The sequence below is a fragment of the Dendropsophus ebraccatus genome, chromosome 10 (genome assembly GCF_027789765.1).
Source record: "Dendropsophus ebraccatus isolate aDenEbr1 chromosome 10, aDenEbr1.pat, whole genome shotgun sequence".
Lineage (NCBI taxonomy): Eukaryota > Metazoa > Chordata > Amphibia > Anura > Hylidae > Dendropsophus > Dendropsophus ebraccatus.
In genome coordinates this window covers 51,420,985-51,441,489 of record NC_091463.1, presented here as the reverse complement: position 1 = coordinate 51,441,489, position 20,505 = coordinate 51,420,985, and the positions used below count along the sequence as shown (strand labels likewise).

Here is a 20,505-nt window from a genome sequence, read left to right as displayed (position 1 = left end):
AGGTCAACTATACAGTCAAGTCACATTATTATGACCACAAGCAAATAGAGAGTAACAGCTACAGTGTTGGACTGGCCCACCAGAGGACCAGTGGATCCTACAATGGGCCCCTAACTTTAGAACCTGCAACTTATATTTCATGAAGGTAATTATGTGTCGCGATTGGGCTTGGTGGGTATATTTGATGTGTAATAGACTGCATGGAAAAAGGGATGAATATTAGCTTTTGGTCAGAGGGGCCCAAACTGTGCAGTATTGCTAATCGACTGCTGTGGTGAAATTGTATTGTGAGTGATCAAGTGGCACCTTATAAGCAGCCTATTGCACACCAAAAATACTTACCAAGCCCAATTACAACACTTTATTTGCCTCTTGAACTATAAGCTGCTGATGTTGAAAGTAGGAAGTGGCCATAATCATGTAACTCGACTAGGTATAATATAGACGTGAAACAGTGGAAGAAGATAATGTGGTCTAGTGAATCACACTTTCTCCATAATCATGTGAATGGCCACAGGCATGTACATTGCTATCTGGGGAATAGACAACATGAGGATGCACTTTAGGAAACAGACAAGCCAGTGGAGGCAGAGTGATTTTCTTGACAATGTTTTACTGAGAACCGTTATGCCCGAAATTGTTATTTACTTTAACATGTAACACCTACAGTACCTAAATATTGTTGAAAACCAAGTACAACCCTTTATAACAATGGTATCCTCTATTGCTAGTGGCCTCTTTTAGTAGGCAACACTGTTAGGCATACATTGGGGAACATTAAACAGAGCTTAAGGCATAGGAGTGTACATTGATGTATAGCTGGAGGACATACCAGTAAATTCAGTCAGCACTTAACTGTGCCCATCTGCGGTTATAATGAATGTGCTGAGAGGATGTCAGTAATGTATCAAATTCAGTGTATATATATATATATATATATATATATATATATATATATATATATAGAGTCTCTCCTATACCCTGAGTGCAGTGGCGTAGCTACCATAGAGGCAGGGAAGGCGGTTGCTAAGGGGCCCGTGGAGGGAGGTGGCCCAGGGAAGATAGGAGCCTCCTGTGTCCTTTTGCTTAACCCCTTATTTACTGCAGTGTGTAAGTGACCCAGTGTTCTCTAACATGCTGCAAAACAAAAAAAAGGGTTAATACAGAAGACAATTAGCTCTCTGGCTGACTACTCTGATAACCTCTGACCTCTGTTTTCTGAGTTCCTGCAGAGGTCAGGAGTTATCAGTGCAGAAGAGAGAACTAATTGTCTTCTGTATTAACCCTTTTTGTGTTGCAGCATGTAGAACACTGGGTCACTTACACACTGCAGTAAATAAAGGGTTAAGCAAAAGGTAGCCTGCTCCTGCACCTATGTATATAACCATAGGATTCTGCCTCTGGCCACAAGAGAATTTTTTTTTTGGGCCACATCACCGAGTATGTATAAATATATATATTTTAGTGTGTAGGGGAGGGGGGCCCCATACAGTTTTTTGCTATGGGGCCCCATGAATCCTAGCTATGCCCCTGCCTGAATGGCTATGGAAGATGAGAGAGATATGAAAATGAGCTTATGGTAATTTTTTTTATTTTTAAGTGTACTTTTTGCCAGTCTTACATACTGTAACCCCTTCATGACTCTGCAAATTTTCCTTTTTGCGCTATAGTTTTCTCCTCCTCACGTTTAAAAGGTCATAGTACTTCCTTTTTTTCACCTATAGGCCCTTATTTTGTGCGCCAGTAATTGTACTTTGCAATCAAGACTTAAATTTAACATAAAATATGCTGCAAAACTGGGAAAAAAATATTTGCCAAGTGAAATTGAAAATAAAAGGCATTTTTTTTTTATGTGGGGGGTTTGCGTTTACACCGTTTGTCCTATGGTATAACTGACATGTTATTTATCTTCCTCAAGTCAGTACGATTACAAGGATATGTAACTTGTGTAACTTTTATTTAATTTGATGGCTTTTAGAAAATTAAAACCTTTTTAAAACTCTAAATGCTCCTTAAAATCGCTCTATTCCCAGGCTTATAGCGCTTTTATCCTTTGGTCCATGCGGCTGTCTGAGGTGTCTTTTTTGTGCCAGGATCTGTACTTTCTATCGGTACCTTGATTGCGCATATACGATTTGATGCAAACAAAAATGCGCAATTTTGCACTTTGGTGGATTTTTGTGCTTACGCCTTTTACCGTGCAAGATCAGGAATGTGATACTTTGATAGTTCAGGCAATTATACACCTGGCGATACCAAATATGTTTATTTATTTTATAAAATGGGAAAAGGGGCGTGATTAAAATTACCGCTCTACCCCTCTAGACACCAGGGAACAGCTGCATCAAGTAATCGGATGCCGCTGCCAACTTTTAACGCCTTGCCCGCTAATAGCCGCAGTCCCGGGTTACAAGCGGCACCTGGGACCGCGGCGGTTCAGAGCGCGGTAACGCTCTGAAGACATGGAGGCGGCTCTGGACGTACGGGTACGTCCAGGGTCGCCTAGGGGTTAATTTCCCAGTGAGATCAATGCTGCGTATATAATAGAGCACCGATCCATTAGATCGATGCTCTGTTGGTCTGGTCTTCTGCATCAGATCAGCAGAATACCAAGCCGGGATCAGCTAAGGCCCAGCCGGGTAAGTTAAACGGATTGCCCCTCCGCGAACGCATTGCGCGGGGGGGGGGGGGGGGGCGATCTGCCCACTAGACACCAGGGATGGGGGATAAAAAGCAGTTTATATGCAGCATAACAGCTGCATTTAGACGATTTATTAGTGGGCGTGGCGATCGGACCACGCCTGCTAATAGCCGCGGTCCTGGGCTATTAATAACACCCGGGATCGCGGTGGTTCAAAGTGGGGTTGCCGCATGGCCCTTCTCTGAACTCCCCTACCCGACCAAGGACGTACAGTTATGTCCCTGGTCATGAAGGGGTTAATAAATACCCCCCCATATGTTTTTAATAAAGAATAGAGATGAGCAAACCGGGTTCAGGATCTGAACCCGATCGTTTGATATTTGATTAGCGGTGGCTGCTGAACTTGGATAAAGCTCTAAGGTTGTCTGGAAAACATGGATACAGCCAATGACTATATCCATGTTTTCCCCATAGCCTTAGGGCTTTATCCAAGTTCAGTAGCCACCGCTAATCAAATGCTAAAAGTTCGGGTTCGGATCGACTCGAGCATGCTCCAGGTTCGCTCATCTCTAATAAAGAAGCTTTAGATAGGAATGGTAGTATAGCAATTACATCTAGGCCCTGCTTACTGATTTATCCCAATGGCGTAACTGCCTCATAAAAAGATAACAATAGCAAACATGGCACATAGTAGGTGGGGGGATTTAATAAAGGTTTAGCCCAGAAGCTTTCAGTTAAGCCATTCTCTGCAAGCATCTAAAAGTGAAATCTAAAATGACATAAAAGTCAATCTAAAATACATTATAGGCTGGGTTCACACTATGTATATTTGAGGCTGTATTTGTGAGGCTGTATAGCAACCAAAACCAGGAGTGGATTGAAAACACAGAAAGGCTCTGTTCACATAATGTTGTAATTGAGTGGATGGCCGTCATTTAATGGCAAATATTTGCTGTTATTTTAAAACAACGGCTGTGGTATTGAAATAATGGCCGTTATTTACTGTTATATGGCGGCCATCCACTCAATTTCAACATTGTGTGAACAGATCCTTTCTGTGTTTTCAATCCACTCCTGGTTTTGGTTGCTATGAGGACCTGACATGAGGACCAAATACAGCCTCAAATATACATAGTGTGAACCCAGCAAGGGTTATCCAGGATGGATAAAAAAAAAAAGTGCTTTCTTTCAAAAACAGCACCATACCTGTTCTTAGGTTGTGTGTGGTATTACAACTCTGTTCTATTCACTTCAATAGAACTAGGCAGCAATACCACACACAAACTGAGGACAAAAGTGGTGCTGTTTCTGGAAGAAAGCAGCTTTGGTTTTAAATCCTGCATAACACCTTTGCAAATATTTACATATGCAAACTCCATTATTGTATTGATGTAACTTGAGTTGAATATTTACACAATCAGAAGATATCGCTATGAGAAGGACTGCTTGATGACATATATTCTTTATTGTTCTCATTATGGTCCAGTTCTCAGCTGGACAAATTACATCTGACAATCCATGTACAGCGCGCTATATAACAGCAGTGCTCAATATGGATTCATCATCATACCCTGCCATGCACATGTTTGACACAGTTCCAAACTGTTCTATAGACAGCATTGTGATGACGGTATACCAAAACACTAAAATGGCAAGTGACAGCTGTGTGTCATGTCCTATAGAAGGAATAGCAGCCTACAGGTAAGATATTCCTGTAATAAAAATCTCCCAGGGAAAATATATGAGATACACGTCTGGAGCAAAAAAAAAACATTTTATACACAAAGCACAGACAAAATGTTCCATTTGTCCGAATTATGTCAGCAAATAGAGGACAAATTGGCCAATTCCCTGTTTTATTGCTATTGAAAAGATTGTGCAGATACTGTACAGCGGAAGCCGACTCATTTCAATAGTGGAGTATAATGTAATATTGAAAGAATAAGGTGAAGTGTAATATTTCACATTGTGTCTAACATTTGCCAGATCATTTCTCAGAAATCTAGAAGGAGCCCTTCACCAGTTCCTTTCTGTACATGATTAATTCAGCCATTGTCAATACACAAGCAGCGCACAGCTGAAGTGTTCATAATAATACAAGCTCTTACCAGGTTTGCAAGCATATAGTGGTAGCCTCGTGTGTGTTTGCCAAGGATTACAACCTACAAGAGAAGAAAAATAGCAGAGATCAGGGATTAAGTTAGATGTCAGGCCGAAAATGTCAGAAACTTTGAAAAGGTTGTTTTTAGATTAGACTTATATGAACTAGCCATGTGCATGTCAGTCAGGACAGGACGCTATTACTCTGGGAATAGGACACTTTCAGCATTTTACCATTAATTCTCATCTTATAATTCACTGGTGGAATGTACAGACCTAGTGATGTCTAGCTCTACCTAAAACCGTAAATTATACAGAAGACACAGTACAACTGGCTTTTCTATATATGACTATAACACAGCTCAGCAACATCTGTAGATATTCCGCTACCAACCTGTTCCTGGACAATCTTACTGTTCGTGTTTTGTTTTCAGTAATTGTTTCCGTAATTTGTGTTTATACAAAGGAAAATATGCACAATATAAAGCAATCGCAAACAACGCAAAGACGGAAACAAAGCAAATGAGTCATGTTTATAAACATTTGTATATCAAATACAAAACAAATGGATCCCTGCTGATCTGTATTAGGCTATGTTCACACAACGTAAGAAAAAGAGAAAAGGAGGTAGATTTCGCTATTTAAACAAACGTCTTTTTTTTTTGCCGAGATTTGACTGACTGCAATGGCAAGGCATTGAAGTCAATGGGAAGATGGATGTCCAATGCACACAATGTATTGAGCAACAGATGTTTTTATCAGAATAATGAACATTATCAATATTTTCGGACGTCTTTTGCAAACAGCGGACGTTTTTTATTAGTTGTTCACGCAGTTTTTCTTTTGTCACCGTTCTTTCTCTGTTTTTACTATTAAATTCAATGGACTTTTCAATTAAGCCGCATCCAACGTGCAATTAGTAACCCCAAACTAGAATAATGTACCAACAGCCGTCATTACACTAAGGGGAGGTCAGGCTGTTAAATGACGTCCAGTATTTTAAAATCAAAATGACGGACATTATTTTAAATGGAGCTAAAAAAAAAAACGTTGTGTGAACATAGCCTCATACTGCCATACAGTGCCTCTGTAATACAGGCTTAAGTTACAGGAAAAAAGACCAATAGCCTTAAAGGAACAGTCCAGGTAAAACAATTTTACTGTATTATGTCGAGGTAATGGCTCATAACATCTGATGCAGACTATTTGAGCTAATGTACATGGCAGAGAATGTATGCCTCCATTGGCAGTCATACAGCTGACATGCACAGGCTCCATTGTAGAGATATTATTCACATTTCTAGTGATGACTACTACTATACAGCTTACTACTACAAAACTTTCCGATCTGCAGGTTTTGTAAAAACTCAGTAAAATATTCTGCATTCTACTATATGTAATCACAATGATACAGAGGTACAGCAGTAGAGGGCTCACACTCTAAATAATGACACATTACTAGGGATGGGAGGTAATGGATTTCCAGTTTCTCCCAGGGGACAGTTATTAGTAAGTATGTTGAAAATCTGAGACTAAAATGGTTGCACACATCTGTTTCATGTTTTTTTTTTTTGTTGTCTCTGAGGACTTCTATGCTAATATGTAAATGTAAATAGGAGAAGGAGAAATACAAGGCTGAAGTGTGCTGTGTTTATAGTGCAGTTCCAAGGGGACCAAGGCAAATTAAGAAGCTTTTTTTTTTGGATGTTATGATATTCATAATATTTTAAGTAACATAGAAAAACATCTTTAGATGCTCTTAGGATTTAAGTGTTTTAAATTGGTTCTTTGGTATGTAAACACGGAGAAGCATATACAGTATATAAGGATATATAGTACATTTTAAAGCGGTACTCCGGCAAAATTTTTATCTTCCAAATCAACTGGTGCCAGAAAGTTATATAGATTCATTTTTCTTCTATTCTTATATATATATATATATATATATATATATATATATATATTTGATTGATTTTCTTCTATTTAAAATATCAATTCCTCCAGTACTTATAAGCTGCTGTATGTCTTGCAGGAGGTGGTGTATTTTTTTCCAGTCTGGTACAGTGTTTTCTGCTGCCACCTCTGTCTGTGACAAACACTGTCCAGAGCAGGTACAGTTTTCTATGGGGATTTGCTACTGCTCTGTACAATTCCTCACATCGACAGAGGTGGCAGCAGAGAGCATTGTGTCAGACTGGAAATAATACACCATTTCCTGCAGGGCTTACAGCAGCTAATAGGTATTGGAAGACTTGAAATGTTTAAATAGAAGTGAATTACAAAGCTATACAACTTGCTTGGGTTTGCTCCAGATATTAGATTGTGAGACCTAATGGGGACAGGGTATAAGTATAGGAATTTGGACATTAAGTCCAAGGAAGGTCTGAATGCTTTTCTTGAAAAATATGTTACAAGTTATGGGCACTAGATTACATGTGATAGGACACTGATTCAGAGATTTATTATTATTATTATTATTATTATTATTATTATTATTATTATTATTATATGCTATCTTTCAGTTACTTTTTTATTATTATTTTCAGGGTATTTGCCTACAGTCAGGGAAAGAAACATTTTTGTTTACATGGTAAGGCTAAAAATGTATCCTCATCCTGTTTACCGGTCAGGGCTCTGATAATATAGGACATAATCAGACCAGATTTTTAGCCATTCACAGCATTTCCATGATATTTCTATAAAGACATATTGCTTATGCTGGGTGTCCCTGTTCTGCAATATCCCAAAAACAAGATAATCAAGTACTAGTGGCAGAGAAAGATTGTAATTTTGTATAGTGTAAGTAATACAATCACGTTAGAGATTTGTCCATCATTGATATAGTGTATTCACTGCCTACATGAAAGTGCCAGTCAGAGTATTGCCCTCATACTAGTAGCATGCACAATGTTCACATAGCAGTGCCCTCCAGATACAACTTCTCTTACTGTTCCCACACTCTCTCAATGTCCAATGTCCCGGTGAAGCGATCTGTAAAATCTCTTCTTCAGCGGGATACATGGACTGCCAGGCATCTCTGTATAATTTACACTTTCTGTTACTAATACATCAGAAGGAAAACCTACTTCACATGTAAGTGTCAACTAAATCGATAATACATCCTTTTAATTCTATAAAGTATAAAATGATGGAAAAGAGGAGCTGCACTGACCTATAATATCTGCTGCCACTCGATAGGACAATAAACATCTAAAAATGGCCGATATCACATCCATACTAGATAAAGTGGATACAGGCGCTCATTACTAATCCTTTCAGTCTTTCCTCGTTTTGTCCTCATTACTAACACACTGTGATCTTTAAATGACCCTTAGTAGCTCTAATGATTTGTAATTGTATGATAATTTTCCGCCTTTACATCCACAAGCTCCCACTTTATAAATATTAATACGCAGGATTTTTTTTCTCGGTATGCTGCTGTATGTTCGCCCAACACGAGGTCATGGAATGTCACATATTAGGGACATATTATATAGGACTCAAGGTTAACAATGCTTCTTTCATTGAGGATGTGTTCATATGTTCAGGTTTTTAATTGCAATTAATGAATACAAAGCTTGGAATGCATTTGAAAGGAAAGTCTTTTCTGTGTCCTTCATCTATGTTCTTTTTTTTTTTTTTTTTATTGCATATACTGTAGCTTCCACCACTATCCACTAGTTATGCTGGCATTTCAACAACTGAAGATCTGAAGAGTATCTCTTATCTTTTCTGGGTTACTGCACAACTGTCAGTCCAATGAAACAGTATGGGGACTTGAAAGGGAAAAGAAAGTGGCAATGCTTCATTTATAAATAGTGCCAGACAACTTCCTTGAGGGCATTGGTGGAGAGGATCGACTTATAATCACTTGGAAACACGTGTGTGGTGTTACCATATCATCCTTCATCTCTCTCGTTTGTGTGTGTGTGTGTATATATATATATATATATATATATATATATATATATATACACATACTGTATATGTTATTTAAGCCGACCTTTAAAAAGTTTAGAATCAATAGAGCCGTGTCATAAGGGGCGGGGTTTCCTCTCACTGGGGGCGGGCCAGGCGGGTGTTCGGTAATAGGCTTGATCGAACAGCGGAAAAAGCTAGGTTCGATCGAACTCGAACCTAGCCGGACCTTCCGCATTTGATTCCTGATGCCTTCTTGGTCCGTGCGGAAGGAGGAGACAGCCTGGGAACCGCCTGGAATTCTGGGATTCAGCCTAGGTAATAGGCTGCATCTGGGAATTTCAGGCGGTCCCCAGGATGTCTCCTCCTTCCGCACGGACCAAGAAGGCATCAGGAATCAAATGCGGAAGGTCCGGCTTGGTTCGAGTTAGATTGAACCTAGCTTTTTCCGCAGTTTGATCAAGCCTACTCAATAATAGACTGGTGCCGTGAGCGGTAACCAGGCCGCGGTTCTAAAAAATGAATATTAATTTACATTCGCTTTAAGGGTAGCTTCACACATACAGTATCGCAGCGTATTTGATGGTGCGGATCCGCAGCAGATTTGATCTAAATAACTAAACACAGCATCAAATCTGCACCATCGGATCTGCTGCGGATCCTGTACGTGTGAACACACCCCAACACATTTTTCTGCACAATCAGAATTTAAAGGTACAGTGTACATTTTATACAAGAACTAAGGCAGACCTTTTAGCCCTATAGCTAGATTTCTTCTTACTATAGTTGAATTCCTATGAACAAAGCCTAGCTCATGGGAATTTTCTTTCCATTTACATCATCTAATGTAAAGTTACATTTTCCAGACTGTAATTGAGCAGAACTTGCTCTTTGAAGACCCCAAACCAGCAGGGGTTACTGAGAGATGTAAGCTCAGCAGAATTCTGATTGCAACTTTGGCTGTGAATGGGTTAAAGAAACATGATGTAACTCTCACACTTCAATATACATAATGTCTTGTAGTTACAAAGTTACTTAATGCTTTGTGTGGATTTAATGTAGATTTTAACTAAAATAGGGCTCAAAGGTCAGCGAATTCAAGAAATGGTATTATGTTCTGCAGTGCAATTCATGGAACAGCTGAAACAAGGAATAATGTATGACATCGCTTCTTATAATATTCTTGAAAGCTCTTTAGTGAGCTTTACACATAATAACCCATTTCACAAAATGTAAAACATAAAATTAGCCTTTCACTTTTGTAAAATATAATAACACATTACAACTTACACGCTTTGTATTTAAACTGCCCAATTTTCCTGCAGCAGAGCCGGCTAAGGTAAATCTCTATTCACCCAACATTTCCTGAGGCTTTACATTTATTTAACAATAGTCACTGTTAGATGTGCATATTGTCACCTCTCCGATGTATCTGTGTTAGCAAACACTTGTATGGCTCATAAAGCTCTGGAGCGTGCTCTCTCGGAATGTTGTCATTCCTCTGCCATTCCTTCTAGAAATTTTTATAAATAGGCAACTGGGCGTTACCATTTCCTCACAGTGTTTGGTCTTTATGCAGTGTGATACTGTCATCACTGATTGACACTTATAGACCCCAAACTGGTAACAAGTTATCCTTAGTTATCAAGGAATGACACAATGTAGAAGTCTAAGAATTGTTTTTCCAATATTGTAATTTTTGCTCAGCAGACATCTATGTCTCTATCTTTGCTATAAGAAGCCACAACTAATTTGCCCATACATAAATCTCTTAGGTAGAGAAAAAAAGAAAGAAGTTGTTACCACACTATTTTATACTGTTTGATGCTTTAGATCAGGGATGGGGAACCTTCGACCCTCCAGCTGTTGCAAAACTACAATTTACCTCATGCGAAGCTTTGGCTGTCCAGGCACGATGGAAATTGTAGTTTTGCAACAGCTGAAGGCTCCCCATCCCTGCTTTTGATTGTCGGTGTAGCAAATTCAAAAAGTGCCAGTAGCACTAAATAGGCATTGTCATCTCAAAAGCCTTGACATATCATAGAGCGTTTTTATTGGTTGGAGTCTCAGTGGTGAGACTCCCACCAATCACTGGGTATAGCCAAAGGAAGTGCCCACTAAGCATGTCATCCCGCAGCTCTGTCCAGGCAACCGATGGAGATTTCTGTAGAAACTCTACAGGCCTATCTCTTGTTGCATACAGAGAACAGGGAGGGTCAATGCTTGGCATGTGCTTCTTCCCCTTTAATCTAGTGACAGTGTAAGTTTGAGAACCCAGACCTTCACCAATCAAAACTTTTTACATGTCTTAATGTAATTTTTTTTTAATTTACAGGAACACTTTAATAAGGTACAGCTTCTGAGACTCCTAGAAGTTATTGGGACTAAGGTCAGCTAGAGATTGCCCTGTAACAGATGCTGCATGGTATTCAGTCAGATGAATGGCCAGGCCATCTAATAAATGCACCGAATGCCAAGTCTGCCAATGTAAAGCATGATAAGGTTGATGTACATGCCTTACCCTAGACATATTATTTAAAGGAGTATCCCACTCAAATAAAATATATGTTGAATCATGCCCTCTGAAAATTAACAATTCATTCCATACACGTCATTACCTTTTTTTGTCTACTTCCCCCAGTTCTGAGTTTACCGCTTTCATGGCTTTTACAGTATATGAAAGTTAATCTAAGGTCAAGTTACCTCTGTCTGTGACAAACACTGTCCAGAGCAGGTACAGTTTTCTATGGGGATTTGCTACTGCTCTGTACAATTCCTCACATCGACAGAGGTGGCAGCAGAGAGCATTGTGTCAGACTGGAAATAATACACCATTTCCTGCAGGGCTTACAGCAGCTAATAGGTATTGAAAGACTTGAAATGTTTAAATAGAAGTGAATTACAAAGCTATACAACTTGCTTGGGTTTGCTCCAGATATTAGATTGTGAGACCTAATGGGGACAGGGTATAAGTATAGGAATTTGGACATTAAGTCCAAGGAAGGTCTGAATGCTTTTCTTGAAAAATATGTTACAAGTTATGGGCACTAGATTACATGTGATAGGACACTGATTCAGAGATTTATTCTGGTTACCATTGGAGTCAGGTAGGAATTTTCTCCCTATGATGGGGCAATAGGCATCTGCCTCATAAAGGGTTTTGCCTTCCTCTGGATCAACACAGTAGGGTCCCTCTAGGTTAAACTTGATGGACTTTTGTCTTTTTTCAACCTTAATAACTATGTTACTATATAACAAAAATATTTTTATTATTATTATTATTATTATTATTATTATTATTATTATTATTATTATTATTATTATCATTATATGTTATCTTCCAGTTACTTTTTTATTATTATTTTTAGGGTATTTGCCTACAGTCAGGGAAAGAAACATTTTTGTTTACATGGTAAGGCTAAAAATGTATCCTCATCCTGTTTACCGGTCAGGGCTCTGATAATATTAGGACATAATCAGACCAGATTTTTAGCCATTCACAGCATTTCCATGATATTTCTATAAAGACATATTGCTTATGCTGGGTGTCCCTGTTCTGCAATATCCCAAAAACAAGATAATCAAGTACTAGTGGCAGAGAAAGATTGTAATTTTGTATAGTGTAAGTAATACAATCATGTTAGAGATTTGTCCATCATTGATATAGTGTATTCACTGCCTACATGAAAGTGCCAGTCAGAGTATCTTTCTTTCATTGCCCTCATACTAGTAGCATGCACAATGTTCACATAGCAGTGCCCTTCAGATACAACTTATCTTACTGTTCCCACACTCTCTCAATGTCCAATGTCCCGGTGAAGCGATCTGTAGCTGAAGTTACTTATGACCTTATTGTGATTAAACCTTCTGGCCTCACTGCAGAAACAGCAGGCCAGGGACACTCTTTACATGAGCCATCTAGGAAGGGAGGGAGGAAGGGAGGAGGAGGCTGACACAGTTTCCTTTCTGTGTCTTCAGCAGAAAGCAGCAGGCTCAGAAATGGGGAAAGGAAACAGAAAAGGTAATGACATGAAAGGAATAAATTGTTAATCTCCAGGAGGGGGGATGGTTCAACATGTATTTTACCCCTTTAGGGTAGCTTCACAAGAACAGGAACGCAACGGATTTCACACTGCAAGTTTTTCTTTTTAGATCTCCTACTGGCTTTGGCTAGAAACTGAATCAAGGACTGTAACAAAAGCCGCATGTCTAATCATATACTTACAGTATTGCTGAACAAAAAAATCATTATAAATCAGTATAAAACTACGTTTCCTCTACGTACAGATGAGCACAAACAACGGCCTTTGTTGTACAACTATTTTATGTTTAATGTTCTGGCCATTGGTAGTATGTAGTGGGAAAATAGCCCAATAGTGGGGTTTGGAAATAGCCTAAAAAACTGCATGAAACCTACCATGAAATCCATATTTATATTGCATGGCATTTCTTTTAGGTTGTGCTGGTCTAAGAATAGGTAAAATGGGCAGCAAAAAACTATGTTCCCACTTATCAGACATCAGAGAAGGCAATCGCCTCGTAACATGGACGGATGCTAATATCGATCATGATCATTTAAACAAGACAGCCGCGTTTGCCTGATATGTTCCTAAAGTGGGAACATAGCCTAAATCTGCATCTGCTTTGACAGTGTGCAGTGTGCCTTTTTATACTATTTGTGAATAGGGTTTGTTATAAACTTGTATTTGATATCATTATGGAAATTGTGTGCAGATTCCACAAATGAAATTCTTTCAGCACATACGCGGTATGTGAACCCAGTGTAACATAATTTAAGACATCATCACACATGCATGAAGCTTTGCTCTGAGCGAGCCTGGCAGAATAAGGGCGTTGTATGCATTAGCTACAAGTAGGATTTTACAACTGAAAAGATTGGGAGACATTTAAGTTTTAATTTTGCTTCTTCTTAGCGGTCTGCACATCATGTTAACCGGCTTGTAATTGTTTCATTAGTGATTAATAGCTTTTTAGAAATTCAGCACATGTTTTTGCAGCGTACCTTGTCCTGTTCTGAAGTCAGACTGTGTCTTCTGGATTAGCTAAGTAAGCCAGAACCAATCACCCACATGAACGCTCAACTGAAGAAGATGAAAAAGTAGTTTGGCTGTGCATGAGGGAAGGCAAGATGAGTAGAGCAAGTAAATCTATCAAATACTCATACAGTGAATGCTTATGGAGGAGGCAGAAGATTGAGTAGTGACATTGAACAGTGCAGAAGGATTACATGGGCCGGATTTAGATCCAACACAGTACAATGCATCTACTTTGAAAACTCATCTTTTTGTGTTTAACATGGAAGGACATGCTTTTGAATAAAGTGTGATATATTAAAGAAATGAGATGTCTAAAGACAAAAGGGAATTCCTGGCCGATCATCTGACAGCAAATACATTATTGGTGAATGCTTTGTTTTGCCTGTCACTCTATCCCTCTGTCCTCACTTCTTGGTAGCCTGCTCAAAGTAGATAAGGGGCAAAGGGAAAAGGGTAACACGACCTGCACGTCCAAATAAGATCACAATTTCTTTATTCTTGTCTCATTTAAAAGTTACCAATGCCACCAGGATAGGCACATAGTAACAAAAGTCACACATAGGAAAATGTGGCTAAAAAACAATGCATTTCAGATTTACACAATCAAGACAGTACAGGTACATATAATGTGTAATACAAACACTTGTGGGCCGGATAGTTCTGCTAACGTCGTATAGCTGCTGGAGAGAAATGGGGGACGGGTTTAAAGGACTGTTACAGTTTTATATCGCTTGATTATATTTATTACGCTAAGCAGTTGTGATATGTCCTATAGTGTATGGGGGAGTGGCATTACACATTATACATATATCTGTTCATATTGTAATATCTTGTCAACCTAAAGAAATGGTCAAGTAGATCCAAAATGGTATTTTCCCCCCTTGTTTTTCTATATGTGGCTTTGATTCTATGTGCCTGTCCTGCACTTCTATGTTTTCTTTGCAGTCTCTAATTTTCTCTTCAACCATTTTCCCTCCCATCTCTCTCCGCATGCCTCCCCCCTCTATAGACTTCTATGGGTAGCATCTAGCCTGATCCTTCAGTAAGTTGGTAGTCAATCTTGTAAAGACAGAACTGAATTGAGTAACTAAAAGTTTGAGGGAGGGCATAAAAGAGTATATTAGATATACTAAAAATACCATAATTATACCTACTACTTATGTATCTAACTATATGTAAGTATCTTATGTTCGGCAGTACTTAATTTAAATAAAGTTTTCTGAAATAGCAGTGACTAACAATAATGTTTTCTTACTGGGGCTAAAGTAAGATGCCCAAATTAATTAAGACGTTAGAGCCTTGCTAAATTTGTTGCATATTTCACAGTCTGTGGTGTAGATTTCTGCAGATTAGCCCAATTTTCTGCTTTTAATGTCACATATCACCATTTTTTTCTGATTAGAGTCAGATACAAAAAAATGTTCTTCCATTCTAATCAGTTATTTTCTGACCGTAATTTTTAACTTTAGTTTTTGTACATTGTTACGGTGGCTGCCATACTTCCTGAGATGTTCCTAACAGCATTTAATGACATACTTTACAGCAAGACTTATGGACATAGATGGCAATAGACAAAGTCTATCCCCTTGACATGAATAGGAAACATTACTGATCCTGCTCTGTGACCTGTGAAGAGGTCATTCCACAGGGAGCTGCTATTGTCTCCTCTATCTACCAGTGTCACTTGTTGCTCTAATGCTGTACAGATCACTACAGAGAGAACAGGAAGTCTCAACTTAGTTTTAACCCCAGTGGTGAGAATGAAAGCTGCAAGATTTCAGGATTATATTATAATATTGATAGAAAAATTGAAAATTAGAAAAAATGTCAACAAAAAATCTTTAAAAATATGTTTATTATAAAAACATTATTTAAACAATAAGTTATTTTCTGATGACATATTCTCTTTAAATTATAATAAATTCATTGGATCACAGGAGATTATGCCCCTCCATCTAAGCTTCACCCACTTTGGGAGTCTACCACCAATTTTGATGTATAGAAGATGTTACTGTGCAATGAATAATACCTTCTGTGTCCTGTTGCTCTGTGTCAACAACAACATACTTCATTCAAAATGCAAATTCGGTTTTTGGGTCATGTCTGGAAAAGTTGGAGCACCTCTATAGCACTGAAGAATGAGCCACATGTGTCCTAGAAGAATGAGTCTCCCCACACAGCTGACATCATGTTGAGGAGGGGCTTGTTCTAGTACAGGTCTGGCTGGGTTGGGGGAGGTCTGGACAGCCAAGTACCTAGTTTGCATATTTAAATAAAGCATGTTGCAACAAGAGCAACAAGATCATTCATTGCATGTCTTCTGTTTAGGGGTGCCAGTGACTTAATTTAGGCAAAATTGGTGGTAGACTGTAGCTCAGCTCTGACATGAGAAACACTACAGGTACACTGATGGTGGTGGTGGTGGTGGTGGGGGGGGAGGGGACTCCACTTTCCTATATTTCTTAAAGGTAATCTGTCACTAGGTTTATGCTGCCTTAAATGAGTGCAGCATAAACTAGTGACAAAAATGCTGAACAGATCGGTGTATTGCGTAAATCATTATGTTTAGTCGTTCTCCTAATATATAGGAATATAGGAATTATGGAACACCCCTCCCCTCTGCCCTTCAGATGCTGATTGACAGTTGCTGACCATACACAGCATAAGTAGATAACTACCAATCTGCAGCTGTGGGTGGAGTTTTCTGCATCTAATGAATATCTAGGACTACTGGACTCATGCACCTGGAGGATATCTCTGAATCACCTGCACAGAACATTCTAAGTGATACATCATATTGTCCAGCTTCTCTGTCACTAGTTTATGCTACCCTGAGATAGGACAGCATAAACCTGCTGACAGAGTCTCTTTAATCTAGATATTATCATCTATATACCATGTTGAGAAAGTCATTACGATGGAGACATTATACTGAAATATTGACTGACTCTCATCTGAGTGTCAATATGGAATGAACACAGGATTATATGGATAACAGATACAAAATTATACAAATAATCCAATTACAAAATGCTTAATAAGTTCCCCTCACAATTCTGCCTAGTGGCTGTAAACACAAATATGCACAATTTATTTTAATCAAGACTATTTGGTAGCTTTATTTTCTCTTGTTTTAAGCATTGCACAATTGAAAGAAATTGGTTACAAAAGTGGACATAGCCTTTAGGCCGGTTTCATAATATGGATGCATTTTTGCATCTGTATTACATTTGTAAGCCCTGGTCCAACCAGAGGTCTATAACTCAAACTGACAGCAGCATAGATCACTATAATGTTGTCAATTTCGGTCATGAGACACATGGCTGGGCCAGGACTTGCATCCATAATACAGATGCAAAATATACATTCGCATTACCTTCACCTGTAATCAGCCTTAGGGTAAAACTGGTTAAAACTTCTTTTTTACAAGTTAAGTTGTTCTATTTGAATAAGTTTTATCGTCAGGCCTCATGAACAGAACTGTAATATGACGTTGTGCAAGCTTCTAGCATTATAAATCCCTACTAGGAGTCTATGGGGGACATATTGTATCTCTGTATGGCTATGATTTTATATGTACGCTTATAGATATTGTTTTCATGTTGAATCCAACATACTTCCCTGTGGTGTGAATTACCCTTTACACAATTCATGATTTATCCCTTTGTCATTCATGAGTTCCATTGCAGTCTATCTGCAGTCTGCCTTCAGGCTGGGGAAGTAAAGCTGACTTGGCAGCAGAAGATTTTCAAATCATCTACCTTGTCCTTTCCCCTTGAACTATAGACTGAAATCGTATTACAGTAACCAGTGGATGGGTGAGGGGCATCTTACTACACATTACTGTAATCAGAAACAGTAAATCCATACTGAGAAGCAAGGGGCTGGCAGGGGACACTTGAAGCACTACAACTATAGGCAAATCCTCTAGCGCTATTCATGAAACAAACTACCGTACTTGGTTAAAAAAACTATTGTATTTATTTAAAGAGCCTCTCCTATAAAAAAAAAACAAAAACAAAACACCAGTAAATAAAAAAGCCTTGAGCTGTTCTTCAATCAGCCATGAGAGGTCTCATGGTCATCACCAACTGAGAAAACTGGACACAAAGCATTGCATTAAAGGAGGCTTTATTATATCTTATCACCTACTGTAATCACAGGATAGGTGATAAGTGATAAGTCATTTTAAGGGATAGGATATGCACAGCTCACAAAAATGATAGGTTGGGTCACAGTACCAGTACATGAAAAGACTAAGCATGAAAGAGACAGTAGAGTTAGTACACATCTACTGTCTCTTTCATTCTAATTCTCAAAGTATGTTCTCTTAAAGTGATATTGTCACCCCCCTACTCTATGTGCTTCACAGAAGTTGAGCACTCATGGGACCCAACTGCCATGAAGCTCCCCCTAGGTTGGTGACAGTATCACTTTAATATAGTTGCTTGCTATAGGCAAGCAATGAACAGTGTAAAATGGCCGGCAAAACACAAGACTTCATATTGCTGCATAGATGTAAAAAGAAAAAGGAATTTAGTAATGTGGAGGGGAAAAATCCCAAATGTTGTTTCATCCTAACTAAAGTGATGTCATATTGCTAGGAAATGCTACTACTTTATGAGTGGCATGATCACTGCATCAGGCTGCAGCAGTGGTGTGCTACATGTCCCCTTCACTAATAGTCTTTACACCACAGTGACCAGCCATCTTCTGTGCAGAGAACTGCCACACAGCCCTATTTAAGTGAATGGGGTCAGGCTGAATTTCCCTAAAGGGGGTTTCCTGGTTTGTAGCATTGATGGGCTGTCCACAGGATTGGTTATCAATGTTTCATCACCAGGGTGGCAACACCAGACACCTTTGTTGATCAATTGTTCAGGGGAGCTGCTACATAGGTACCCATGCACAGACAATGGTCCCGAAAGCCCTGTGCTGTCTACTATCTAGTGGTAGGAAAAGGTACTGCAGCTCAGTTCAAGAGGAGCTGAGTTGCACCTATGCCACCCCTACACAGTAGACAGTGCAGGGCTTCCAGGACCTTTCTCTGTGTATTGGAGCTGGTGCAGCAGGTATAAACCTAGAAAACCTCTTTACTAAATGGCTAAAAGGGGACACAGCACTAAACCAGCATTGCAAACACTTCATACTTGGAATTGATGGTATAGTATAACATTATAAAAAATAAATGACTAAATATATAAATAAAATTTTTAAATTATATATATATAACACACGCGCACACATTGCAGTGTACCTAGTCTCATACTGTAGCATTGATGTGTTAGAGCTCCTCTGAACTAAATATTCATCCACATGCTTTCCCCCTGCCAGATGTTCAAAACCAATCTCCTACAATGAGCTCACTGCTCACATCCAGCAGCTCTAAGCGTTTAGATACTCTACAAGTAATGAGAGAAGAAGCTAAAGCCGTCCAGCTAAATTGTTAAGATAAACAATAGTAGATTGGAAAAAAAAAAAAAAAAAAAAACATGTTCACTGGAGGAGAAATAAACAAGAGAAAAGCTTTCCAGACCATGGGATCCAAGGTCAAGTAAGGGCCGTCATTTAGTTATATCTGGAATTGCTGCCTTACTGAACCAGCAGAAATAGCCTTTGACTTAATGTGCCATGACTGGTTCTGTAAGGAAATAATAATACACCAGTGTTTGTTCTGCTAAAAAATGCATTTCACCACCATCTAAAAACAAGCATTGATCTGTTCATGAGATGGAGTTTTGAGGCCTCTTCAGGTATGCCCCAACAAATCAAAGACTGTAAAATAAATATTCTTAGAGATTATACAGATTCTTAGCATCCATCAGTTCTTCATGCAAAAGCAATAGAGATATTGATGAGCTGTAAAATTAGAAATGTAGTAGGAACTACAGAAACGCTTAATAATTTTGTTCATCCTGTCCAGTATAATGCCTAGAGGAATCGATTATTACTAATCTTTATGATCATCGTCTTCAGTGTTGCAATATAATGCTGGGGCTACATGACTTTGGACACGCAACATAAAGCTCCCACAATGTGTAATATTAGTGAATGGTGTAGCATTTGACTGCAACTCATCCCTGATTGGTCTTTGGTCATAAATTGGAACTTTGTTACCATTGGCCCCAATAACCAGGTGCCGAGGTAGCACTTAAGCATTTAACCAGGGTAGCGGATTAACCCTAAAATGCTACAAAGTGACAGACAGTGGAATAGCTAGGTTTCATGGGGCAGTAAAACAATAACTGTACGCGGCCACATGAATTCTGTGTGCACACCCCCACATACTTCCCTGGCCTGGCGCAGTTCCCAGGTGTACCTTCATTTGGGAGTATAGTGAAGGTAGAGCACACTTTGTCAGGGGGTTGGATGGGGGTTTGCACAGGACTCCGGGGCCCACTTACTGCAAAGGCCCCCTAGCCGTTGCATAATCTGCCTTCATAGTAATTACTCTACTTCCCCCAGGGGCCCAGACTGTGCTCTGTTGGTGGGGGAATTATACTAACTGCTCCGGTCCTCTATCTTCTTTACTCACTGTCGCTGCTTAGCGTATCATTGGCTGCAGTGCTGTCCCAGCCCAACCTCTGAGCAGCGATTGTGAAGATAGAAAACTGGAGTAGTATTTATAATTTTACCCCCCCCACCCATGGGTTTAAGGCTTTGGACTTCCAGCAGCCTTTTAAACTAAGTTTTTTCTGTGTCGAGCAATCTAAGCAGCATGTGGTGCTTGTTTAAGCATTGAGCTTGATCAACTGAGCATACTTGCTCAACACTAGTGATTAACCAATC

At 39.1% G+C, this 20,505-nt stretch overlaps 1 protein-coding gene across 1 annotated transcript in view; it reads right to left on the bottom strand.

Annotated features, from left to right (window-relative positions):
* GRIA3 (glutamate ionotropic receptor AMPA type subunit 3) overlaps nt 1-20,505 on the bottom strand; it is a 246,832-nt gene that overhangs the window by 89,440 nt on the left and 136,887 nt on the right. The window contains exon 5 of the mRNA XM_069985508.1: nt 4,750-4,803. Within this exon, the coding sequence (XP_069841609.1) occupies nt 4,750-4,803 (54 nt within the window). The remainder of the gene's footprint in view (nt 1-4,749; nt 4,804-20,505) is intronic.